The sequence below is a fragment of the Microtus pennsylvanicus genome, chromosome 21 (assembly GCF_037038515.1).
Source record: "Microtus pennsylvanicus isolate mMicPen1 chromosome 21, mMicPen1.hap1, whole genome shotgun sequence".
NCBI lineage: Eukaryota > Metazoa > Chordata > Mammalia > Rodentia > Cricetidae > Microtus > Microtus pennsylvanicus.
Genome location: NC_134599.1, coordinates 2,979,159 through 3,006,240, shown reverse-complemented (window position 1 = coordinate 3,006,240; position 27,082 = coordinate 2,979,159). Strand labels below are relative to the sequence as shown.

Genomic DNA, 27,082 nt, shown 5'->3' with positions numbered 1-27,082 from the left:
GTGTGTGTGTGTGTGCGCGCGCGCGCTAGAGAGAGAGCATTTCTACAGATTTTTTTTTTAAAGTCTGAAGATTGACAGGTTTTGAATAACCTTAGCTAGCTAGTCCTTTGCAGGAGTCTTTAAAACCAGGCGCAGTTGCTGGCTGAAGTCTTACAGGACATTATAAGCTCCTCCGGAAAAGAGAAGGGAGCCTTCCCAACATGAGGGTGCTGAGGTCATTTTAGGGAAGAGTCTTCAAATTTTGATCTTAAAATCCCCGAGCACCGGATATTGGAAAAATATTTTTAAAAGATGTTTCTCATCACAGTTCTTTATACATGCATTAAAACCTACACTAATATAATTCCACTCAAATGAACCACTACCTTTAGTAAATTTAAAGACTGTACATAGAATAATTGACCCCCCCCAAAAAAAAATTTGTTCCGATTCTAAGAATGCATTAGTACTGAGACAAGTGGAGTAAGAACCAAGTCTTTCTTTGTACACAGTGAGGGTTTTGAATGGAACTTGTCAATAAAGCGACTCCCTTTGTGATCTTCCAGGAACCTCGCCTCCGCCAAGCAAGGACTGTCTCAGAGATACTAGCCTCATTAAAATATGAATGGAAAGGGCCCTTGTCACCACCGCTGTGTCAGTAGAGAACCCGCTCAGGCTTCTCCAACAGTTTTCTCGCTGATTTATGGCGACTCCCATAGAATGTTAGAAATGTAAAAGTGATCCAGTATCGTGTCCTCACTATCCTGGGGAGCCTGAAAGTAAACCCGACACCTCCCAATTTCACCTCTTCGTCCCACGTGGCATATGCACTGTCCAGACACCGCCCCACCACCTTAGGCTTCTCCTAACCACTGGCCTGTGAAGTGAGCAGGGGAAGGGGCGTAGGAGGTGCCAGACCACAACTTTGAAACGGAAGCAAAGTTCTGGCTTGGTTTCTCCAGCGAGGGAGTTGAGGGAGTTGGTTGCAGACTTCTATGACTTCACTTTAATAACGGCCAATTACAGCATGCTCCATGTTTTTCATTACTGTGTCTCTGTTAATCTTGTAGCAAATTTCTTGCTTGATAGCTATCACAACCAGGCAGGAATACAATTATGTCACAGCACAATGGACGTGGAGACGCTAGTAGTGATGCGTCCCCTCTCTGCCATCACAGCCTGACAGTCGCCAATAAACTTCATTCATCCTCATGACTGTTTTGTAGTTTTCCTGCAGACGTGAAGCTGGCACTTAACCTGCTTAGTGGCTGATCATTTCTTATTGTTGCAAAGGTTTTCCTTTCTCGAGGGTTGGTTAATGTAGTCATTATAAGGGCTTTGTAGCAAACATTGGATCCAGTTTAACTGCTAACTTTCCATCCGTAAAGAATGGAACCACCAGAGATATTAGCTTAAAGTCAATATTTAGATGCAAAAAGTTACAGCTGCTCACCTTAGGCTTGGATTCAGGAACTCTTGTGGGCTGATGAGACACACAATTAGTTTTTATGTTAATTGACTGCTATGAGTTTGTTGTATGACATGCCTTCATATAATATGTAAATTGGTCGACTGTTTGGTTTCATTAGACAATATGATTACAAATCTGAAGGAATTCATTTTGATGAAAAATAATAAAAGCTGATGGATTTCCAGCTATATATGTATATATGTGTGTTATATAAACATATATATATGTATACATATATATATATAACTGGAAATTTTATCTGTAGATATATGGGGGGTCATATCCAAACCCAACTGATAAGAGAGCTTTTTTTTCCTGGTAGTCTAAATTTGAAGAGTAATTGGAGCACCACACAATGCTCAGCACTGGTGCTTCAAGATTCCTCAAACTTCCTGACTGGACAGGTGGGCCTGTGAGCAACTGCTACAGGATCCTTGCTTTTGAGAAAACCATTTCTTACCAACTGAATGATGGAAACAATGATTGAAAGGCTACTTTTGCAAGTGTTTTCTGTCCTTATCATTAGAGTATGATGGTTACGGATTAGTAACATATATTTTCAAGGAGTTGAAAATTAGTAGCAAAATGAGAACCCTGTGATTTAGAGGAACCTCCCCTCCAGACTTCAGGCACATGTTTTTACTCTGGAGTTATCTTCAACTGACAATGACAGAAGAGAATAGAAAAGAACCATACCGTGGGTCAGCATTAATGATCACCGAGTGGGGGAGGGTTCATCTAACTCAACTTCTTAAGTTAAAAAATAAGCATCTTTCTTTCCTTATGAAATATTAAATTGTCGCCACTATTAGGTTTATCATTTTTTTAAAAAAATACTCTGCTTTAAAAACTAGGTTTTTTTTTAAAACCTATTAAGTTTTGAATGTATTAGGTAAAATGAAAAACATAGCTACCCATACAAAATATGGCCAATTTCCAACCTCTGTGAAGTCCTGTGAGCAAAGGTCAGGCACAGTGTCTCTATGTGCCTCGCTTTGTCCTGCACTTGGTGCAGAACGGAGAGTCTGCTGCTTCAAAAGCTCCTGATCAGAGGAAGCCAGAGCGCCCACCGGGGCAGTTGCAGACCAGAGTAGGACAAGACTCAGTTTATTTAAGGCTGAGGAAAGCTGGAGACCAGCCTGGGCTACACTGTAAGTTTCTGGGTAGCCTGGACTACAGTGCTCTGTCTCAAAAGATCAAAATTTAAATAGAAATAATATTTTTATTCATTTACCAAAAAATTACTAGGCCCTATCTACAATGTAGACAAACACATTTGTCAAATACAGACTTTAAAAAGATATATTATTGCTTTATTTTATGTGTATAGGCATATGCATGTCTGTGTACCACATGTGTGGCCACAGAGGGCAAAATTATGAGCTGCTATATGGGTCCTGGAAAATAAACAGTCAAGAGCCAGTGCTCTTGACTGCTGAGCCATCTCTCCAATTCCAAATACAGATCTTCTTAAAGACTCTCCATGATTCTGTGGTGTGGGAAGTCCTCTGTCTATGTGTTGCTTTTATTGGCTAGTGAATAAAGCTGTTTCGGCCAGTGGCTTAGCAGAATAGGGTAAGGCAGGAGTTCCAAGTAGATAGAAGATAGAGAGAGTAGGTGGAGTGAACGAGAAGCCATGCAGCCCTACTGGAGACAGACGTCAGACAGAGATGCCGGATAGAACTTTACCCAGTAAGCCACAGCCATGTGGCGATACACAGATTAATAAAAATGGGTTAATTTAAGATATAAGCGCTAGCTAGTAATACGCTTAAGTGATTGGCCAAACAGTATTGCAAATAATATAGTTTCTGTGTGATTTTTTCGAGTCTGAACAGACGGGACTGAAGGAACAGCCCCCATCAACAACTCTGAATTAACTAGAATATATTCCCAGTGGACATCAGCTGGTGATAGTGTGGCTACGTCTATGGTTTGGCTGCCAGAGATTGCCTAAGCACTGTTGCTGCCTCCTTGACTTACAGATGTCTTCCTGTAGGCAGAGTGTTTCTGTGATCTGACAGCCACTCCCAAATAACCACACAGAGACTTATTAATTATAAATGTTTGACCAATAGCTCAGGCTTATTACTAGCTAACTCTTATATTTTAGATTAACCCATATTTCTTATCTACATTCTGCTACCTGGCTTGGTACCTTTTCTCAGTACGGCAAGTTCATCTCCTTCTCTTAGTGTCCTTACTATTCTAAGACTCCTCCTCTTCTTTGTGTTCTCTTTTTGTCTGTAAGTCCCACCTCACCTCTATCTGTCCAGCTCTTAGCCAGTCAGCTTCTTTATTAACCCAATTACAGTGACATATATTCACATAATGTAAAGGAATATTTCACACCTTTCAACCAAAACTTGTCTTTCAGTATTTTGTTCCTGCAAATCTCTCTGTGGTTGCCCAGCTGTCTGTTAACACAGCTCTGCCAAATGTGATCCAATGCAGACAATGGGCAGAGGTACAACTGGGAGTCTACTATAGCATCATTCAACTTTGTCTTTTGCCTGCCATGAGCACATGGCAAGGAAGTGGTGAGATTGCCTGGTGAAGACTGGGAAATCTAAGATGAAGAAGGTCTGGGACTTGAGTGATGAATTAAAATGTGTCACTTCCACATAGGGAAAGCATATACACATCTATGCACATATCCATAGATATGCCTCACACACATGTAGGTATGCAACACACACATATGCATGTGCTCACACACATCCAACACATTTGAACACACACACACACACACACTCACACGCACAAATTATGCAGAGAGCACCAGCTGGCTTCTTAGCTGACAATAAACCTGAGGGCACTGTGAGGCTGGCTCTTGGGTGGGGCTAGTGACAACTGCAGGCAGAATGCTTGCAGCAGATGCTGAAGTCTCCCTCATCAGGAGAGTCCCTGATCACCTGGCCTCCACACCACCGTCCTGGCCTCAAGCCCTCAGTTCACAGGGCCCTTTCATAACTAAGAACAAGCCTGTGTTCTGTGAATGAGTGGCTAATTCCCAGCCTCCAGCTGAGCCTGAGGACACCAGAAGTTGGAACAGGACCTTTTTACACTCCTTTTTGTTATGTTCCTGTGCCGTTCATTCCCCCGTCAAAGGGACCCAGGGACAGCAGGGCTTCTGGGCATTCACGTCACTAGCATGAGCCCTGATCCCCTTCACATGATAGGAATCTGGGTAGGCAGACTGAGCAACTTCCCTAGGCCACCCACAGACTAATCCTGCCTCTCGCAGACTATCTTCATAAGTAAAAGCAGAAAGCAGACATAGAAGAGGGCTGAATCGAGACCTTTCTACAGTATAGTGGAGTTAGCCTCTTTGCAAAGGCCAGCCTTGTGTTCTGATTCCTGAAGGTCATATGAAGAATCAGTTCTTTTTTTCTTTCCTTCCTTCCTTCCTTCCTTCCTTCCTTCCTTCCTTCCTTCCTTCCTTCCTTCCTTCTTTTCTATGTACCTATGTATGTATCTATGTATCTATCATCTATCTATTACTTATCAATCACTCTATCATCTATTTACCTATCACCTATCAATCAATAATCTACCAATCTATCTATTCATCTAATCTATCATCTATTTATATATTATATGCTTGTATAATATATAAGTATTTATCTATTTATCTACCACCTATCATCTACCTATTGTCTAGAGAGATATCTATCTATCATCTATCAATCACTCTATCATCTATCAATCTATCATCTATCTACCTATAATCTATAATCTATCTAATTTATCAATCTATTTATCTATCATCTATCTACCTGTCACCTATCTAGATTCTATATCTATCTATCTATCTATCTATCTATCTATCTATCTATCTATCTATCTATCTATCTATCTATCTATCTATCTTTCTTAAAATTTGCCTGTACAGCCTGGCTGCCTCAGCCTTCCAAGTGTTTCCATTTCAAGTTCTAGGTACCATGCCTGCTGAGATAGTTTTCTTTAAAAAACATTTTTAATACAAGGAATAACACTTCCATTTTATTCCTTTTCAAAAATCCAAAAGGATTAAAAGCATAAAAAATGAGGAAACTAACCTACCCCAGACCTCAGGTCTGAAGGCTCTTCTAGAATTCTCTGTGACCTGATTGAGACCACTGTGACCTCTACCAAAGCCATGGCTGTGCGGGAGTTCCACGGCTTGGCCCTCAGTGTGGTCAGCCATGTCTGCCTCAGGAGAGTCTGGACATGGTCCAGTGTCCTTGAGTTCTGTTTCCCAACCAACCTCAGCAGCCCCTGTTTCTTGTCATGCCCCATTAAAGGACAGAGTGGGGCTTAGGCGAAGGCTGGGTGGTCTTCTCCCAAATTCATACCCCAGGGCCTTAGAACACCACACATCTATAGATACAGTCTTTATGGAGGGAACCAAGGTTAGGGGATATATTTGGGGGTGGCCTTTCGCTGCTGTGTATGTATGTTTCCTTACAAGAAGAGGAGATTGGAGCCAGTTGTGGTGGTACACACCTTTAATCTCAGGCACTCAGTAGGCAGAGGCTTGCAGTTATCTATGAGTTCAAGGTCAGCCTGATTTATGTGGTGAGTTCCAGGCTACCCAAGGCTACCTAGTGAGACCCAGTCTCGAAAAATAAAACGACGAAGAGGAGGAGATTCAGACACAATACACAGAGGGAAGACACAGAGGGAAGAGAGAGGGCTAGCCCTGCTGCACCCTCAACTCCCACTTCAGGAAAGCTGACTAGGATATTGTCTAGGACTTTGTTACGGGGACCTAGCTAACACACATGGATCCTGAAGGCCCAGCTCCCACCTTGCTGACTATAATCCAGGCCCAGCATATTGAACAAACCCAAGGGTTAGGTGATAGTGAGCTGAAGAGACTCCCAAATGCAGAGGTAGCTAGCTATCCAGGCCAAATCCCAGGAAGGCGCTACTTGCCCTATGAAGCTCTGAAATCCTTCGTGTAGCCTGGTTGGGGTGGGGGTTGGGTTTGGGACTGGCCTAAATACAAGAATCTGGTCAGACTATACTTACCCAACTGTGGATAAGGCTGCCAGGGACCTTTGGTCTACCAGAATTCTCTCTGTCAATGGGGCCATAGCAACACCATTTTGTGTATCTGATGAAACATTCGACTAGCCAAGCACACTAACAAAGGCAGAGTCTTGACAGTCTCTGCTGATGGCACAGACTGCCGTAGAATTTGCACACTTTGGTGACATGAATTTCAGGAGAGTAGGGGCCCTCTGTGCTCTTCACAGACAAGTGGTAAGGAGAGGATGCCATGCCCTGCATCCTGACAAGAACAGCTGTGAGTGAGCTCTAGTGAGCACACAGCCACCCTCTGTGCCCCAAAGGTCTCACTGGGAGTGTCTTCTGCCTTCCTCTCCAGCTTCTCAGGGTATGAGAGTTTCTGGGATGGGTGTCAATCATCGGTTCCCAAGCGTGTCCTGGGACCAGCATCGGCTTTCCGTGAGGCTCTCAGGCACAGCAGTCTGTCAGAGCAGAAGGGTAGGAGAGGCTGTCACTGTTGTGCCTTAAAAATATTGTGCTATGTGTATGTATGTGCATGTTTTCTTGTGTGGATGCACACACACATGGGTAGCCACGGAAGACCCAGGAGGGGAGCCAATGCTCTGGAACTGGAGCTACCTGCTCAGCTTAGTGCTGGGAACCAAACTCTGGTCTTTGGAAGAATAACAACCCTCTTACTACTGATGTCACTTTATTTATTTTTTTCCATGTGATGTACCTGGAAAGAGCAGGCCGTAAAAGCCTGGAGGGAGGGCCACTTAGGTCCAGGACCAAGAGGTCCTGAATCCAAACCTTGTCTTTTGGACTCAGGTGAGACACCATAGCACGAGTGAAGTGATCAAAACCAAGAACAAAGAACTTAGGGTGGCAAGATGGCTCAGAGGTCAAAACACTACCGCAAACCTGAGAGCCCAAGCTGGATCCCGCCATCCCATGATAAAGAGAGAGAAGTGACTCTTGAAAGTTGTCCTTTGACCTCTACACATACGTGTGCACTCATGCGCATGTACACCAGGCACACATGCACATAAATACAATAATAAAAATCAATTTAAATTTTTTTTTTTTTTTAGAACTTGAGTGTAGCTGTTAGAAGAATATTTTCCTGGATGAGCCAGGGCCTGGGTTCCACTCTCAGGAAGGTGGAAACGAACAGACTGGGGGTCACTCATGGATGAAAACAGGAAACAGAGGCAGGGGAGGGGTCTCCAGCAGTCCCTGGAGCCTGCTGTGACATCATTGGTGCCATTACAGAACTGAACATTTCAGCACTGTCTGACCTCTCTTCATGTCATCCTTGCTCCTGCCTGTATCTCAGCTTCTCGAGAGACCACTCAGGGGACATGGTGCCCTGGACTGAGGAGCCCACGTGACTGTGCCTTCCTACTGTCTTCAGGAAAGGCTTCTCAGCAGACTCTGTCCTTCCAGACTGGAGTTGAGACATGGGTTTGATGTTTAACATTAGGTGGTCATGTCTCCTCCCAGCTCAGATGTTTGTCTCAGAAACACCAGTTCATGAACAGACAGGTTCAATTTCACATAGGAAAGGGTGGGTGTCACCACCTGGGGAGCTGGTGGGTGGATTATTTGTGCTCTCTTGGCTCTCGTACTATTCTAGAAAACATCTCCTCTGTTTGCATAGGATGAGGGTGAAGTATAAGGAGTCAGCTGTCACACACTGGTCCCGGCACTCAGGAGACAGAAAGAGGCAAATCTCTATTAATTCAAGGCCAGCCTGGCCTACACAGTGAGACCCAGCCTCAAAACAACAACAAACAAAACAAAACAAAAAATAGGGACAAGCCCAATCAATGTCCATGTCCCCAACAAAAGCCAACTTGTCCTCATTAAACAACTTTTGTCTTTGTTGTTTATCTCTTTGGGGGCCATTTGTGATTATCTGTCACACAGTCAATGTGTTCACTACCCAAGAATTTAAGAAAACACCAGCATTACTGCAGTAATGGGATTCAGATATTGCTGTGGTTTGGATAGAAATGGTCCCCATAGGCACATGTATTTGAATGCTTGGCCCATAAGCAGTGGCACTATTAGGAGGTGTGGCCTTGTGGAATAGGCGTGGACTTGTTGGAGGAAGTGCGTTACTGTGGGCCCGCCTTTGAGGTCTCATATGCTCAAGCTATGCTCAGTGTGGCACACAATCTCCTTCTGCTGTCTATGGATAAAGATGTAGAACTCTCAGCTCCTTCTCTGCCTGTGGGCTGCCATGCTTCCCGCCATAATGATAATGGACTAAACCTCTGAACTGCAAACCAGCCCCAATTAAATGTTTTTCTTTATAAGATTTGCTGTGGTCATGTTGTAGCTTTACAGCAACAGATGCCCTAACTAAGAGGGACACGAAGGGAAAAACCCATTTGAAACTTTAGCATCCTGAGGAGCCAAGCTGTTCCTTCCAAGGCTTCACCTGTAAGTACATGGTTCCACCCTCCACCCCACACAGAAGCAGTGACCCCGACACTCCCGTCATTCCACAGTGTGCACATGTATTAGCAGAGTGCTTTGTGAAGAGTCATAGATCTTGGGCTGGTGAGATGTCTCAGTGGGTAGAGATCCTTGTCACTAAGCCTAAAACCTGAGGTCAATCCTCTGAACCCATAGCACAGGAGGAGAAGACAGAGTCCTTTGACCTCCTCGTGTGTGCTATGACACGTGTGTGCCGAGCCATAGACAGACAGACACATACACACTACAAACAAACAAACGAAAACCTATGAGACACCCCCCAATAATCCATAGCTCATTACCCAGTGCCTTAATTTGAAGATATTTTAGTGGGATGATAACATTTAAAAGTTATCAGAAACACCGCTCTGAGTGTTCTGTGCACGCTGTATGTCTTCCTGCTGGGATCTTTTTTCAGGGACTATTTCTAGCTGCAGATACCAAAATGGGGGCATCATTCTCACATGCATTTCCACTTGTTCTGTCTCACATGCATTTCCACTTGTTCTGCCTCACACGCATTTCCACTTGTTCTGTCTCACACGCATTTCCACTTGTTCTGTCTCGCACGCATTTCCACTTGTTCTGTCTCGCACGCATTTCCACTTGTTCTGTCTCACACGCATTTCCACTTGTTCTGTCTCGCACGCATTTCCACTTGTTCTGTCTCGCACGCATTTCCACTTGTTCTGTCTCGCACGCATTTCCACTTGTTCTGTCTCGCACGCATTTCCACTTGTTCTGTCTCGCATGCATTTCCACTCGTTCTGTCTCACACGCATTTCCACTTGTTCTGTCTCACATGCATTTCCACTTGTTCTGTCTCGCATGCATTTCCACTTGTTCTGTCTCACATGCATTTCCACTTGTTCTGTCTCGCATGCATTTCCACTTGTTCTGTCTCACACGCATTTCCACTTGCATTGTCTTGAATGCTGTCTTTCTAAGTAGAGATAGGAGAAGGAGCTTGGCTAACAGATGTCAGTAAGCAAACATAAACCAAAGCAATGAGCAGGTCCTTCCTGATGGCTTCTCCTGCTCTGGAGAGGAACAGGCACCAGCAGGTCAATGACTGCAATTCCCTAACCCTCCGTCTGACTCTAGCCAATCAAGCTGAGAAGGGGGAGGGGTATGGAAGGAGAGAGAGAGAGAAGGAGAGAGAGAGAAGACAGAGAGAGAGAAGACAGAGAGAGAGAGAGAGAGAGAGAGAGAGAGAGAGAGAGAGAGAGAGAATTGGGTATCACTTTCCGTGCTGAAGACCTGTCTCAGCACCTCTGGGGAGTGGCCCGAGGTCACTTCCTTTGCTGTCACACAACTCGTCACCATGCTTATTTGAATATTGGTCTCTTCAGCTGATTCTTCAGCCCTAGTGACCAGTATCAGCTGTACCAGCAAAACAGAAGTTTAACTTCAGTGGTTTATTTCAGGCAATAGATGTGAAACCATTGTCTCTATTCAAACAACATGTTTTCTGCACTATTTAAGGTTAGCAACCCAGGAAATAATGTTGACTGTTTTTGTGCTGGTTGGTGTTTTGACAACTGAACACAACCTAGACATATCTGGGAAGAGGGGGTTTTAGCTGAAGACATGCCTCCGTAAGATTGGTCAGTAGGCAAGTCTGTGGGAGCATTTTATTGATTAATGATTGATGTGGAAGGGCACAGCCCATTGTGGGTGGTGACACCCTTGGGTGGGTAGACCTGGGGGAGGGGTTTATGAAAATGAACTGAGCAAGCTGAGAGGACCAAGCCAGTAAGCACTGGTCTATGGCATCTGCCTCAGTTCCTGCCCTGACGCCCTTCAGTGATGGATGATGATGTGCAACCGTGAGCTGGAATAAACCATTTTCTCCCCACATTGCTTTTGGCCATGGTGCTTTATCACAGCAACAGCCTAAGACATTCTTCTTTCTTAACACTGCATTTGGACAAATGCAATCGCCCTGCTAGCTCATACTCCAGGTGACTTACTCCAGGTGAGAGACTCCTTGGTTGCAGGTAGAATCATGACTGTAAACACCAAGTGCGCTGGATAAATCTCCAGCAGGAGCTCTGTGCTATGGATGATGGAGACAGAGATTAGCGTCACATTCCTATGGACCAAACTTCTTCCTGTGCCAGGAACCAAAGAATGCAGGGGTAGGGGTGGCAATCTATTCTGGATAGAGAGTCAACTCAAATGAGCCCGAAGGTCCCACCTGGTCACTGTGCCCTGAGCAGGAAAGACATGGGTTAGACAGGGGTCATGGCAGTGAAAAGAACGAAGTGGCTCCTGTCCCCAGCACCATGGGCTGGGACTGAAATCACATGCAGAGCATGTGGCCTTGAGGGTGGCCTGCAGGGTCCTGGTCACAGACTGCTTGTGGACAGCCCTGAGCTAAGAGTAGCTTTTTGTGTTTGGAAAGTGTGCAAAGGTCCCATGGTGGTGTGGAAGAGGTACTTTACGATAGGAGAGCATGCAGAACTTACATTTCAGCATCTAAAAGTTCTTTCTTGAGGCACTGAGGATCAAAGCCAGGGCCTCACATATGCTAGGCAAGAGCTCTACACTGAGGTACATCTCCAGTCCACTTAAGTGCAGTTATGTTCACTTATACACTGTCCAAAGCTAAGAGGCGCGGTGGGGTGTGTCTTGGAGCTGGTGACTCCATCAGTCTTTACAGGTAATGCTACACACACTACTCTAACCCTGTGATCCTCTTCAGGGGACTTCACATTCTGCACCTCAACGTGGCCTTACTCCAAGTATAACACAGCCTTGTCCCATGTGCGACGTCACCTTCTCTTCCTGCTGCAGTCTCCTCGCTCCTCTAGATACCAAACAGCAATGCTTTCCTGGAAAACACACCTGTCACTCCACATGTGTGGAACACACACACAAGTACCTGAGAGCACCAAGCTGCTTATCTTGGCATGGCCTAAGGAATCGTTCCCAACAGCCACAGGCATAGCCCTTGTATACCTGGAGAAGTGAGGGTCACTTGCCTGTGTCATAGACCAAGAAACCAGAGTCGTGTTACTGGTCACTCACTCCCCTGGGTGGACCAATGAGACCCTTAGTAGTTTTATTCCATAGACTCTTTCCTTGCTGAAGTCCCCTGCCTGTCTTTTGGGTGTGACAGGGGACTAGTAGGAACAGGGGCCTCTGAAGGTCTTCATCCTAACCGTTCATCTTTCTTCACAGAGGGGAAACATCTCTGCAGCCAAGTTTCTCGCCCATGGTCACAGGCCTAGTTTATATACCAAAGGCAGAAAACAAGCCGGGTCAACCAGATGCCAAAGGCCCTGAGCATCAAGGGCCACAGCGAAGAGCACCTCTGTGGAGAGTGGAGTGCTCCCTGTGAGGTCTGCACTGCCCTGTTTCCTCCCTGGGCTACTAGCGCAGCAAGCCGGCTCCAGCCACAGTGGCCACAGCTCTAGAACACCATTCAGGATGTGTCCTTCCTTCAGAACAATCAGCACTCTTGTTTTCCTGCAAACAGGCAGAGTCAAAGCCAGACTACATCTATTCCATGCGTATGTGCCAGGGCATGGTGGTGCCCATTGTACCACACAGCTCCTTTTGTCCCGAGGGAGAAACAGGCAATCCTTTAAACGCTTCCCCATTATCCTCCGTTCTTTACCCGATTTGTGGATCCACACGATTCTTATTCGGTGGATAAGGAGCAATTAACAAGACTAGGGATTTATTAAGGATAAGTCATGCCAGACGGTTTTGACAGCTTGTTTTGAGTGTGACAGAACTACCAAATCCGAGGTTAGATGCATTATGTATTTAGACTTTAGTGCGGTGTCTAATGCCAAGCCTGCAGAAGCATTTCTGCCAAATGGCAGCAGACAGTCATGTACCAGAAACAGACTCAAAGGTCAGAGATAAAGGACACATGACATGCAGCCACACACCCAGACAGGTTAGGAACGGTGCGGAAGGGGGTGGCATTTCATGAAGAGTCATCAAGGTCAGTGTTAAAGTCTGTTCCCCATGGGGACGTCATCCAGAGGGAGGAGGGGTATACTGCTGACCAGTAGAGATGGTGGGAAGCCACAGCCATCATGAGACAATGCTCACCCGCAGTCTACAGGAAAGCCTGAGCAGCAATGGGGCCGGGCTCATTTCCATCCACCTCCCACCCAGGAATACCTTGCAAGAATGTACTGGGAGATGAGCCCACTCAGCCCCAATGGAACCAGTGTCGTGTCTGGGCCATCCAGCTCTCTCATAAAGCATATGCTCACGTCTTGATGTTTACACGCATGGGTGCACCTGCTTGGGGAAGGGCCTCACTGGTACGGTGACACCGAGGTCCTGTTCTGAAGCCAATGTGATGGGTGCAAGAGTGGAGACACATGGACACACAAGGCCACTGCTATGTGATCACTGGGACGAACCCAGGCAAGGATCCTGCTGAGTAGGGGCTAGAAGATGCTGGGCTAAACTTCCCTTCCCTCTGGGTCCTCCGGTGAGCCACCCTCAGCTCTAATCTTCTGCTCCCTGATCTGGAAGAGGAAGGTGCTGCTTCTCTCATTCCCCTTTGCTGTGAAGCTCCTGATGACAGACAGCCTGCTGTGCCCAGAGACCTACACACCTTCTCCACAAGGTACAAGGCCCTGAAAAGCCACACTTTCCCAGACAGTGACAGGGAAGGGGCTTCTCCTTTCCAGGGCCCCAGAGAAGATTTAGGTCAGTGAAGCTGAGCCCCGGCAGCCATTCACACAGGCAGGGCTCAATCACAGCTTTTGTTTGTGTTTATAAATGAGAGGCACGCATCGCCAGCATTTGGCTAGTTAACCCTAATTCTGCGCTAAGCTACGATAATCTCTCATTCTCTCTCAGTGTTTCGGGCCTGCAGATGGTTATTATTTTTATCTGCTCAGGAGTATTGAATCATCTGTCTTTACCGCCTCCCTGAAGGCAGCAGAGCATCTAGTCTTTCTACATGCTCAAGCAGCAATGACAGGTTTTGTTTCTTAACCAGAGCCCTGGGTTAATGAGGACATTGTGTCTCCACTGTATCACACACACCATTACCAGTTTCTATGCTCAGGTTAGCTGGTGTGATCCTGGCACCCTAGCATGTGTAGGGATGTGCCCTAAGGTCCTTCTCAGACCTACCCTCTGACAGCGGGGCTCATCGTAAGGCAGAATTCTTCTCACGGACAAAAGAGCTCCTGCAAGACTGCGTCACTGCACCTTGCCCATGAACTGGCACCTCCAATCTCACAGGTGGCTCTCTCATTCCACTGGGCATCCCCAGCTAAATCCGACTCACAGCAGCCAGCCACACAGCTGACCTGTGGCCCCTCTTTCCCCATGACTTGCTGTGGCTTTTCTACACTTCACAATGGAGCTAGAGAGGTTTCTCGGTGGTTAGGAGGATTGGCTGCTTTTGCAGAAGACCTGGTTTGTTTCTCCCGCTCCCCACACAGCTGCTCACAGCCATCTGTAACTCCAGCTCTGACAGACCTGACGCCCTCTTCTGGTCTCTTGGGGTACTAGGGATGCACATAGCACACGGACATACACACAGCTAAAACACCCATACATGTAAAATAAAACATTAAAACCTAGGCGTCACAACACAGTAGAAGTAGCCAGTCCCAAAGGACCTTCTGAAACTGATAAAGAAGTAACAGCCATGTCAGCCATTTCTTTCTTCACTGATTTATCTGACAGAACTAGGGGTGCCCTATGAGCAAAATGCTGTGTACTCACAGTATAAAAATGCACTTAAAAATCTGCTTCTCGGGGCTGAGAGATGGCTCAGCAGTTAAGAACATTTCTGGCTTTGCTGGAGGACCCAAGTTTGATGCCCGACATCTATATGGTATGACTTATAACCACATGTTACTCCAGTGCCAGGGGACCCATAACCCTCTTCCAGTCTCTACACGCACACCCACACATATGGCATGCGTTCACACAGACACACATGAACATGTACATACATATTTTTAGTAGATTTCAGGAGGACTGGCTCAGTTGGTAGAATGTTTCCCTAGCACATATGAAGCCCCATGTTCAATCCCTAGACCACATAAGTCAAGCATGATGGTACGCACCTCTAATCTCAGCATTTTAGGGGGAGGTAGGAGGATGAGAAATTCAGGATTTGAGGCAACTTGGGCTACATGAGATGCTGTCTCAAAAAAGCAAAACAAATAATCAAAATTGCAGTATACAAATAATTAAAATAAAAATAGAAAAATATCCACATCTTGAGAAAAATGCACAATTCCTCTGTCCCCCAGAAACTGGACTTTTAAAGGTGACAGACACTGGGCTGGAGAGATGGTTCAGCAGTTAAAAGCACTGGCTTCTCTTCCAGAGGATCCTGGTTTGATTCCCAGCACCCACATGGCAGCTTATAGCCATTTGTAACTTCAGGGTTAGGGAATCCTCTTCCAGACTCCCTGGGTACAATATATGTAAGTATTGCACAGACATACATGCGAGCAAACACTCATAAAGTCAATGAACATTTAGTTTTTAGCAGTAGGGGAAGCAGGCTTATTTAGGAAACAGCGCTGGCACAAAGGACTTGCTGGTCACCGGGGAAGCAAGAGAACTGGACTAAGACCTATGGTACACTGTTAACAGATATGTTCAACACAACCACTACAGGAAGCATAGAAGAGAAGCAGGAATCACGGGTAGAAAACTCAGAAGACCATTAGCATGACAAAGGCAGGCCCCAAATGTCCTGTGAAAGGGGTGGAGTCTGCGTGTGAAGGAGCCCAGCCACACGGGCATCATAGTCCAGGAAGGACGGCAGCAGCGACTCACACAGGCTGTCACACACACACATATACGTAGTAACTAAATTTTTTGAAGTTTAATCAGTATATCACATGAGTATGAATTAACAGCTGAAAATGAATGTGTTATGAACTCCCATTCCATAACCTCCCTAGAGCGAATTACCAAATCAAAGAATCAAAGAGCAATCAGACGGGAGTGCTGGGTGTTGTGTCACACATGGAATTCCTCCTACTTGGGGAAGTGACATTGGATCAAAAACTCATGGGCAGCCTTGGCTACACAAGGCTACATCTCTAAAATGAAAACGACCTTCATGGAGTGGCTCACACCATCTCACCATTCAAGAGGTCGAGGCAGAGGACTCCCACAAGTTCAAGACAGCCTGGGTTTCATAGCAGAATCAAGGCTAGATCGGGCTACAAAGCAAGATCTTACTGCAAAAAACAAACACAAGGGGTTAGGGGTGAAGAGTAAACAGAAACAAGGCATATAAAAGCCCATTTTGCTCACAGAAGCTACACAAACTATAGAATTTAAAAGATTGCTTTTAAGATAATTCCTCATAATTTTGACTTCAAAGAGATGTTTTAGTTAGCTCCATTGCTGTGGTAAAACTCTATAGCCAAAACAAAAGAAAAGAAAAACAAAAACAACAACAAAAACCTTGGGGAGGAAACGTTTATTTTGCAACTTGTAGTTCATCATCCAGGGAAGTCCAAGGCTTGCTCCTCGCGGCTTGCTCAGACTGCTTTCATACAGAATGCAGGAGCACCAGCCAGGGATCACCCTTACAGAACCCTTACCTGCAGTGGGTCCTCTCACACCAGTCATCAATAAAAGAAAGCACAAGCTTGCCCACAGACCAATTCGGTAACAGGATCTTCTCAATTGAGGTTTCTTCTTCCCAAATGACTCCAGCTTGTGCAAGTTGACATGAAGCTGACCAGTATAATATACTAAACAGTTAAATGGTTAAGATCCAGTCAAAATGATTTGCTAAACATCAACGTTTGAAAATGAAAACATTTGGCGTTTTCCTCAAATTATAAGCATTAGGTATACCATTTTGTCTTTACAATATTCCATGAAACACTTCTCCCTAAATTATTTTCTGGAATTTTCTCTCTATTACTTTGGAACCTCAGTGTGATAGCAGGAAACTGAAACTTTTGTAATTGAAAGTGTGAATAAGGGGGACGTTCCATCTGTAGTCAATGTCAAAATATACTATTATAATTTAAAATGTCATTTTGTTTTGTTTTTAAATCATATTTTAAAATTTTTCTGGGGGATGTTGTGGGGGCGAGGCGCAGATATGGAGGGATTGGGAAGCGAGAGGGATTGGGGTGCATGATGTGAAATTCCCAAAGAATCATTAAAAATTAAGTTAAAAAATATCATTGAAGCAACACTTGAAAATCCCAAATAGAATCAACTTTAATCCAGTGCCAGGAAGCAAAGATAGGTGGATCCTTGAGTTTGAGGCCAGCCTGGTCTACAGAAAAAGTTCCTGGACATCTAGGGTTACACAGAGATACCCTGTATCAAAACCCAAAAATAAATGAGTAAATAGAAAAGAAAATCAAAAGTAGAGTCGTTAGACAGAATACATGCTGCGCACCCCTTAGAGCCAATTCAGGATCCCCTAACCCAAGCTGGACCTCTAGGGTTTTTCCTGGGAGCCCCAGGATCCTGTGCTATTCAGTTCCCATCTCAGTGGAAAATATCGAGATGAACTTATGAGGCGCTAGGAGTACTTGTGCAGCACTTCCGGGCCTGAGTCCATGGTAAAGAAAACAGTTCATGTCGTGGCCATCAGGAAGCAAAGATAGGAACGTGTTTAAGAGCACTCCTTAATGGCCTGGCTCTCCCTCCCAGACTCCACTTTCCAATGACTCCATTGTGGCCCAATAATGCCACAGGCTGAGGACAACACCTCAACACACAGGACTGTGGGCATTCGTTCTGCCACAGCAGAGATCCAGTCTAGATACAGCCTTGGAGACCTACAGCAGGAGGGGGCCTTCCTCTGAAGTGTAAGTCCACTTGAGACCATTGTGCTGAGGACTTCCACACGTCCACATTCTACCTCCAATACATATGCACTAATAGATAATAATAATGATTATAAAATAATAATAGTAATAATAATAACTGTATGAGAGGCTGAAGGTCCTGAGTTCTTACAGCTAGGGCATGCTGGGGCTGGGGCCCAAACACTGTCCGGCTGTCTCCACTGGCCTGATTTCCATCTGCGTCTTTCACCAGGCCCTCCTCCCCAGCTTGCTCCTAAGCATAGGATGTCAGCACTTCCCCCACAGATGGGAGTATAGAGCAGGGCAGAGTCGGCATTGAGTGGGGATAATTCCTTATTTGTGCTTCTGCTTCCTGAGAGCTGCTCGCTTGACCCTTTGGGAGCTCTGGCCTCTTTCAGACATGGACAATCACACAGGCAGACAGTGAACAGGAAATCCCTGCAGGAATGTCAGGCTCAGGAGGGCAGGCCCAGGGCCAGGGCTCCATGGAGAGAGGATTCTTTTGCTTCATCACTTCCCCTGAGGGACATATGGCTGGGCCCTGTGACCACCATATCCCAGAATGCCCAAGAGCAACAGCAAGAATCTGGCTGAGGATAGGCTTCTCGGTGTGGTTGGTCCTAGCCACCACGTGTGTCCAGAGCTGCATGTGATCCAGACAGACTTGGGAGCCAGAAAGATCCTAGAGTATGCACACTGTGAAATGTTTGATCAAACTGACAAGCAAGAATCAGCTTCTGCCGAAGTCTGGAGATGTGTTCTACAGTAGAGCTGACCCCAGAGTTTAAGAGCTTCTGAAATTCAGGTGACCCACGACAAAGAAGGTTCTGTCTATGTCTTTCACAGAAGAGAGTCAGTGAGGTCCCTGTGGGCTGTGTCTTCCTCTAGGGCTTTATGAGACAGGGTCTCTCCATATAATCCTGGCTGTTCTGGTCCCTATGCAGACCAGGCTGGCTTTGAACTCACAGAGATCTGCCTGCCTCAGTTTCTCAAGTGCCAGGATTGCTGGGATTAAATGCCCTCACCATCATGTACAGCTTAAGCACATTTTTCAGTGGTTATTTCTAATTGTTTGTATGTATGTGTGGTGGGGTGTGTGAACACAAGTGCAGGTGTCCACAGAAGCCAGAAGAAGGATGTCAGACAGGTGAGCCACCTGACATGAGTGGAATTTGGGTCTTTTATAAAAGCAGTATACACTCTTGACCCCTGGGCCATTTCTCTAGACCCCTTCCTCTAGGTCCTAGTGGCCCCACCACTCTTGTGGAGTGCTCTCCCCCTCCTCACACAGAACATGTATCAGTCCGTGACATAAGTTGCTTTCTTCTGTTGCTCAATACCTTGCTTTGTGAGTCAGTGTCGCACTGAGCCTGAAGCTCGTGGCTTTGCCTAGACTGGCTGGCAGCAGGCCCTAGGGATCCTCTCTGCCTCCCCAGTACCAGATTACAGGCCCTGCTGCCATGCTCAGCTTTTATGTGGTGCTGAGGACCTCTTGTGTGTGAGCAGCAAGTACTTTAGCCACCGGGCAGCTCTGCAGCCCCAGAACGCACAGTTTGATTTTACGATGCCTTCTGCTTCCTTCTCAAAAGTATTCTGGACTTAAAAAAAAATGAAGTCTAGATGAACAACTTGAGGTATAAACCCCACGCAACCTTTAGGAGACTATCCCATATGAAAGTGGAATGCAGTCTGCAGCAGGCTGGCTCCTCCGGCTGAGAGAACAATGTAAGCAAGGTCGAGCTCCTGGGAACCAACTCACTCACACACCACGTCTTCAGAAAACAGAAATCGCTTCTTTACTCCTCATTATTAAATTCCCGATATCCAAACTAGCACCACGCATCTTCTTACAAGGGAAAACTGTGATGTCTCTAGAGAATGCCACGAATAAACGGCACAGGGATGGCCTTCTATACACACAGTGTGACAGGTGACTCAGAAGCTGTCTCCAGGTGCAGTCATCCTGCGAACTCAGGAAGTTCCACACAGGAAGCCTGGGGCCCGAGGACGTGGGAGAAGGAGAGAGCCAGGTACCCCACAGAGCCTGACATTTTTAGCAGGCCAACAAACTAGGCTGCCCTGAGTCTTGGAGTGTGCCATTCTCGAAAGGGGGGAGGTTTCGGCCATTTTCTGGATGGAGCAGAGTTACTGTAAGTGTTCGAGGGAGGAGGAAGAGCACAAGGGAAGTGAGCATCCTTGACCGTAGAACAGTATCAGGGGATTAGGGCGTTTTCACAGAGGAGTTCCTAATTGCCTGGTTCTGGTGCTGAAGCTCCTCCCCACGTCAAATGGACAAACTTTGGGATCTGACTGTCCCTGCATTGTTTCAAAGCCCATGAGGGGGATTAGGACACTCTTTCCCTTTTAATTCGATACCCCTTCCTTCTACCCGTGGAGAAGGCACAAATGTTAAATTCCCTTGATTTAGGGAGGGGGAGGAGCTTGCTAACCCATTGAGGTGATCGAGGATGGGAGGCCCTGGGAGAAAGATCCACCTGCTGGTTCTTCCTGGAACAGCACAAGTGTCTCAGGACTGAGACACCATCCCATGTGTCCTGCCCAGTAAGCAGGAAAGCCCTGGGCTTCCAAGAGCTTCCTAATCAGCCAAAGTGTCACCATTATAGCCAGCACACAGCACCGCACCATCCACAGTGATGCTCAGATTGCTGCTGCTCCCAGGGGCAAATAGAAAGCCTGTGTTTTTGGTGGTCATACACTTATTCACATGTGTGCATGCACACACACACACACATGTGTACACACAGAGATTCGCTTTTACATATGTAAAGAATTAAGATATGCATACACACACTTACACAGGTGCACAGACTCACATACACATGCATGCACATATATACAATTGAGCATACATACCAGGCACACTCATATGCATATTCAGACTGGGATAATTCACTTCCTGGAACCCTGGCTCTCACCAATTTTGGTTCTCATAATTTCCTGTCTGGTGACTTCAGGCTTGCTAGTAAGAAGCTGATTGGGAAGGGAGCCTGGCTGCTGGGACACAGGCTAATCCTGTATCCATCTCAGTGTGTGGTCCAACAGCACTGACCTTGAGGCAACCCTGTTGCCAAGGCCTCAGCACTTTGGAGGTCACCTTTGTGGGATTGTCATGGAGATGTGCAAGTGATGGGACTCTAGAACCAGTGTGGAAGGTGACAGACACCCCACAGCTAACAGGCTGGATAGGTGCACATGGCTGTAGGTACAGTGTCAGCAAGCACGGGGTGCTCCTAAGTCACAGAGGCCAGCTGGGGGATGAAGGCTGCGGGGAACAGCCTCTGCCTCTTAGGTATTCTTTGGAAGTGGACATGAAGATGCTGCTAGGGGTGTGGGAGGATGGGGAAAAGCCTGGGGTAGCCCTAGCTGAGGACGGTGCCAGGCTGACCTAAGCAAAGGGATTGAAAGTGAGTTCCCTGTATTGGTATCAGGCATCATACGACACAGGGCTGGATACTGGTGCTGATCAGTCAGTGAGCTATGCCTGTTGGGTCTCGCCCAGATCCTGAACACATCTGGGCTGCTGTGGTGGACTGGAGGAGACGGCCCTGCTGTTGCTCCTGCTCCTGGTGTGACCACGTTGGAGGAGAGGGGATTGATCACAGGAACATCTCTTGGAGGTGGGGAACCAGAGCCTGCAATTCCCACAACTAAGCCCAAAATAAAAGCCCTATTATCTCTGGCATGGGGAGGCCACTCAAGGTGGTGACAGAGGGGATCTTCCAAGGGGCTAAAAGACAGTGCAAACCCTGAGGGCAATTTTGTGCTCTCCTTGCCACCCACCCTTTCTTTCTTGTCAATTGATGCTCCTGTTTTTGTTGTTGTTCCCGAAGGTTAATGAATATGGAGGTGACATTTGGCTCTTGCACTCCCTGACTTCAGGTGGAACACAACCCTGCTGAGACTCAAGCTCAACCTCTTGAATCGCTCATCCTCGAGCTCTCTCCCACACTAGGCCTCTGGTATATAAGGAGAACAGCCAAGGAATGAGGAGACGGACAGGCTCTTATTTGGGTTTGGGGTTGTTTCTGGTTTTTGTTTTGTTTTTGCAAATACAATGACCGAGGCATAGCTCCAAGGCAGATATCCTGGGCCTGAGCTCATCGCCCTGGCTCGGGCAGGCTGCTTACCTCCTAACTCATTCCACGGGCTGTGACAGAGCCTCCCAGGGTTTAGTGGTGCTGGGTGAAGTGTCCTGCCCCATGCAGTTTTGTGCCCTTCTGTTTATTTGCACTGGGATCTGCCTGGGCAGCCTTTGGGGCAGAAACGGCTGACTGAGACCCAACTTTGCTATTTGAGACACACAAGGAAAGAACCAAATCCTGCAAGTTGTCCTCTGACCTGCACATACATGGCATGTATATTCTTTTTTGTTCTTCCTAATCAAACAAACAATATAATTAAAATATTTTGAATTTTTTCTGTGTAAACTAAGCCAAGGAAACAGAAACTTTACAATAAAATTCAGAGCAACATTGTCAAATAAGTTCTTTTAAGTATTTATGTATAACCCAAGTTTTATAGTCTTGGAGGTCAGGGGTATCCATCCATCCATCCATCCATCCATCCATCCATCCATTTACTTATCTATCCATTCATTTACCTATCCATACATTGATGTAGGAGGTCCTTCTGTATTTGTGTTGCTTTTATTGGTTAAATAAAGAAACTGCTTGGCCTTTTGGTAGGGCAGTACTTAGATAGGCAGGAAGACAGAACTGAAGGCTGGGAGGAGGAAGGCAGACACAGAGAGCAGCCATGAAGCTGCCAGGTCAGACATGCTAAATCTTTCCCGGTAAGCCACCACCTCATGGTGACATACAGATTATTAGAAATGGGTTGAATCAAGATGCGAGAGTTAGCCAATAAGAGGCTAGAGCTTATGGGCCAAGCAGTAATTTAATTAATACAATTTCTGTGTGGTTATTTCAGGGGTTAAGCTAGCCAGGCGGCCGGGAACCAGGAGGCAGGACACAGCCAGCCTGCTCCTCCTAACAACAATACATTCATTCATTTACCCTTCCATCCATTCACCTATCCATCCATTCATTTATCCATTTACCCATGCATCTATTTATCCATCCATCCATCCATCCATCCATCCATCCATCCATCCCTCCATCCATCCATCCACTGGTGTCTGCCCTCTGTGAGATGAGCAGGAGATACAGAGTCAGGAAAAGTAATAGGCTATCCGCTTGCTATTTCTGGTTACAAAGAGTCCTGCTTATGCCATGGAAGGTGGCTAAGAGGTGTGGTCATCTTGATTCAGAAGAACACATCCTTTACCAACTAGAGTAATGGAAAGGAAAGAGGTGTCCTGATATCAAGGAAGGCCCCGCCCTCTGTTTTCTTCACAGGACTCGCCACAGACAACCCATGATCCATTGGCCCCTGAATACTCTGACCTGGATCCATACTTGCAGAGGGTGACACGGGGTGGGTACTAGCTTTCAACTTCGCTCAATACTTGGGACAAGTCAGCACCTTAGCCTTGGCTTAGGTCTGGGTGCTTCTGAGACGGTCATAGAAGGCTCCACACCCAGGGGTTCTGGTGTGTGAGGTGTGAGGGTGAGATTTTCTTCACTGAGGAGGATGGAGCCGGGGGGTGGAAAGTGAGCTGTGATATCCCACTATCATAAAGGAGCATAAGACATTGTTCCTTTTGCCATAACACTAATGTCCATCAAACTGTCTAGCCCCTCCCTCCCAAGGCCTGCTGTGGCCTCCTGCAGCATGGCATTCACACTAGTCTCGGTCATGTCTGACCTCAGTGGTTGGCATGAATCTTTCATGTGATCTACAGTTCTCGGTCTGGAAATCAACTTATGGAGACTTTGAGTCCAGCCCCAAGGATACAGCCACAGGAGCCTGGAGCCAGGGTGGGCCCTGCATGTGGGTGCCCAGTCTGGGCTCTGTCTGTATAAAATTACAGGCCTCTAAACCCAAAGTCACGGACACCAAAGTCTCAGAGAGGCCTGGGATTTTCTGCATAGGCAGCCAGGAATGGGCATGACGTTGTTCAGTCTTCTCAAACAAAGTGTCTTCGGGCTATTGGCCACCTGCTTTTGTGGCTTTTGGATTTTTAGACCTGGTCTAATTTTTATATTAATACGTTATATAAAATAACACAGAATAGACTTCTCTTTTTCTAGAAGATGCATTTAGATGTATTCTTATAACCACCACAGTGAGCTGATTTAAGGCTCACTAAAGTCCCTGACGGACTGAACCCCCATTTGTCTCTGTGTCTGATGTTCCATAATACATGTAATAGAGAGGACACTTTGAAGTTACTTTGAGTCCTGGCAAATCAAAAAAACTCTTTGGACTAAGCTTACCAAGGTGGGTCAAGCAGGAGAGGGGAGTGGTAAATTTAACTCCTTTTTGAGATTAGACACCCAGGAGGGTGCAGCGTTCATACACAGACAGCCTTTGGTGAAGCCACTGCAGGATGCTGCAGGAGGGCGAGAAGGGAGATAGATGCTCAGGCCATTACATCCGACTCCCTGAGCAGCTGTGTGTCTGGCTTTTCCACAGTGGTCAATATCACAGGGTCTTATTTTTTCTGGAAGGTCATCTCCAGGATTAGAAATTGTTTAAGGACTCGATACTGTGGCTCCCGACAAACAGCTACCCATTTCCTTCTGAGCCCTCCTAGCCTTGTGCCCTTTGCCTGCTCTTCCATGGGACAGTAATTGCTTCCTTTATTTTTCCTCAGTTGCCCCATTACTCCATTAAAAAGGTCCATTCTACTGATCCAAGTGATCTAATGACGGATCAGTTAACCCTTACTCAAGTTACTAAAACATGAAAGCTGCTTTTAAAGCAATACTGCTAGCATGTGACCACACACACACACACACACACACACACACACACACACACACACACAACTCCTGTGGCTGTTCAGCTTTACATGGACTAGACTCCATGCAGGGCAGCTATTCTAAGCTCCGGAATTCACTGTCTGTGCTTGGAAGCAGTGGTATCTCCTAAAATGTCTGACCTTCCCTGCGGCGGCTGGCCCTCTTGTATGCAGGTCAAGTCCACTCTCCTTTGCAGCACTGCCACTGAAGACCCTTGGGGCAAGCCCCCTTTGAGTCATTTTGAAGGAGGACCTTTCTTTCCCCAGAGCATGGGCCTGTCTAAGCAGAGAGGAGCTTGCAGCCTGCTCTCGCTGCGCACTGGAAATCTGTAGGACCAGGAAGGAGGAGGGGTGGAGTGCCCAAAAGGGGCCTGATCAGCCTTTGAGCGTCTGCCCTATCACCTCCCTGAGCCCCTGCTGGTCTTGCCCAAGAACCATGGACTTGCTATTTTTCATTCTGATGAACGACGTAGCTGAAATGTCTTCCAACTTGACAAAACACAAAATTTAGGTGCTGAGAGAGATACTTCAATTTCAAGCTTAAAGATTACTTTGGGTCCCCCAGGACTCAGAAGCAATTTAGAGCTGACACCCCGAACAAGAGCAAGGTTAGAAGATTAAGACCAACTGCTGTTTGGATAAATGGCTCGTAATTGCCCATATCCGCAATTAGATACCGGCACAGAATTCCTTTTCCGCTACCTTTTTCCTCTCCTGTGTCCCGTCAGGCCTGATTCGGTAGGAGCCCACCTTGGTTTTCTTCTGTCGAGCCTTGTTGATGTCATGTTCCACCTCATCCATCAGGGCCCTGCATGCTAAACAAGACAGATGGTGTGGTCAGGGGAGGGGAGCAGAATGGGTGGAGGAAGCGCCTGCTGAACCCCTGGGCACAGAGCTCCTGCGGCCACAGATGTGCATGGGCTCTGGCTGAGAGAGAGGATCCCTGCTCTGTAGTTCCCAAGACAGCTGGACCACGCTGCCCTGGATTCTTTATGTCCCTTTTGTACACTGGTCCTTTTGATTTTCTTTATTTCATGTGTATATGTGTATGTCTGTGCATAGTGTGCATGCCTGGTGTGCATGGAGACCATTGGACTGATGGATTTGCTGGGCGCTGGGAATCAAACTTAGGCCTTATATATCTTTCTATCATTGTATTCTGTCTGTTTCGATTGACAAACGACATCCTTACTAAAGCAAAGCAAAGAGACATTCCCCTGAATTTAGGAAGCCATCTTTCCTCTTAACAGTTGGAACCAAACCTGAGTCCTCTGCGTGAACAGCAAGGGCTTTTGACTACTGGACCATCTCTCCAGCCCTGCTACTCTGGCCTTCCAAGCCATATGCTGTCCCTTGCATATAGATGGCACTGTAGTAACTAAGGGACGCTGCCAGTGCCGACAGCTCATCAGATAACCCAGAGCCCCTCTGGTGGTTTGGCTTTGGCCTAAGTAGCCACTTACATCGCAGGAAAGCATTGCTCAAAGTTGCCCCCTGCTCTTAAAAGTCCATCTCTGTGAGCTCCGAAACACACTTCTTAGGGGCTCTCTGGATGATCTCCCCCACTTAAAATCTTTCTCCCTTCCTCTCAGTGCTCAGCATCCAGCTTGAGACAGATGAGTTGTTACTGTAATAAAGCCTTTGGTGCCTCCACACCAACCGCCTCAGCTGGACTGGAAGCCAACTCCGGACTCCTTGTCCCTACCTATCTGTGGACAAGAGGCCAACACCACAGAAGCAGCTCTGGGGATGCTGAAGAAATGCAACAGGAAAAACCTAGGTCCCAAGTACTTTGTGCAGACAGAGCTGTGTGCCAGCCTAGATGGTTCACCAGGATGGTGTGTGACTCAGAAGCCGTCATTTTCACCCTGAATCTCTACCCTGGAGTCTCTTTGCTGGAGCAGTGTAACCTCACACTCCCTGAACTGGCTTTTGGCACTGGAGATCTGACCCTGGGTTAGGTGCTCTTCTGATCGCGCATCAGAATGTAGCAGCAGGTGCCACAGGCTGGGCTAACAAGGCAAGGATGGATGGTGTACGGAGGTAGCTGGTGGAGTGTGTTTGCTGCTTTCCTGTCACTATCTAGGCAGAGGTTGAGATGGTTCTATAGTGGCATGGGTACTGCCCTGTGGCTAATGCTGGAGCCTCCCTCTCTGTGGTGGTCCAGAGCTGCTTCCCTGGTACCTGCACATCCAGCTCGGCAGCTCTGAGCTACCCTCAGCCACAGACTTGGAACTAAGGTATTAGTGTCATGCAAGCCCGGCTACCATCTTGAGCCTGCCGATGACAGCCAGGTCAGAATGGGCTGTTGTCAGTCATTATTACCATGACTGGACCAGCATACAGTCATACCACCCAATCTCATCTGGTCTCAGAAGCTAAGCAGGGTTGGGCCTGGTTAGTACTTGGATGGGAGACTGTTACTGGCTGGTAAATCCTGTGCAGTTAGCCTGAGGCTTCCAGTGG

At 46.7% G+C, this 27,082-nt stretch overlaps 1 protein-coding gene across 1 annotated transcript in view; it reads right to left on the bottom strand.

The window, feature by feature from the left end:
- The window catches only part of Cnpy1 (canopy FGF signaling regulator 1), a 33,981-nt gene extending 8,564 nt beyond the window's left edge, over positions 1–25,417 (bottom strand). Inside the window, exon 1 of the mRNA XM_075955315.1 lies at positions 25,319–25,417. Coding sequence (XP_075811430.1) covers positions 25,319–25,417 — 99 coding nt within the window. The remainder of the gene's footprint in view (positions 1–25,318) is intronic.
- Positions 25,418–27,082: the final 1,665 nt, after the last annotated feature.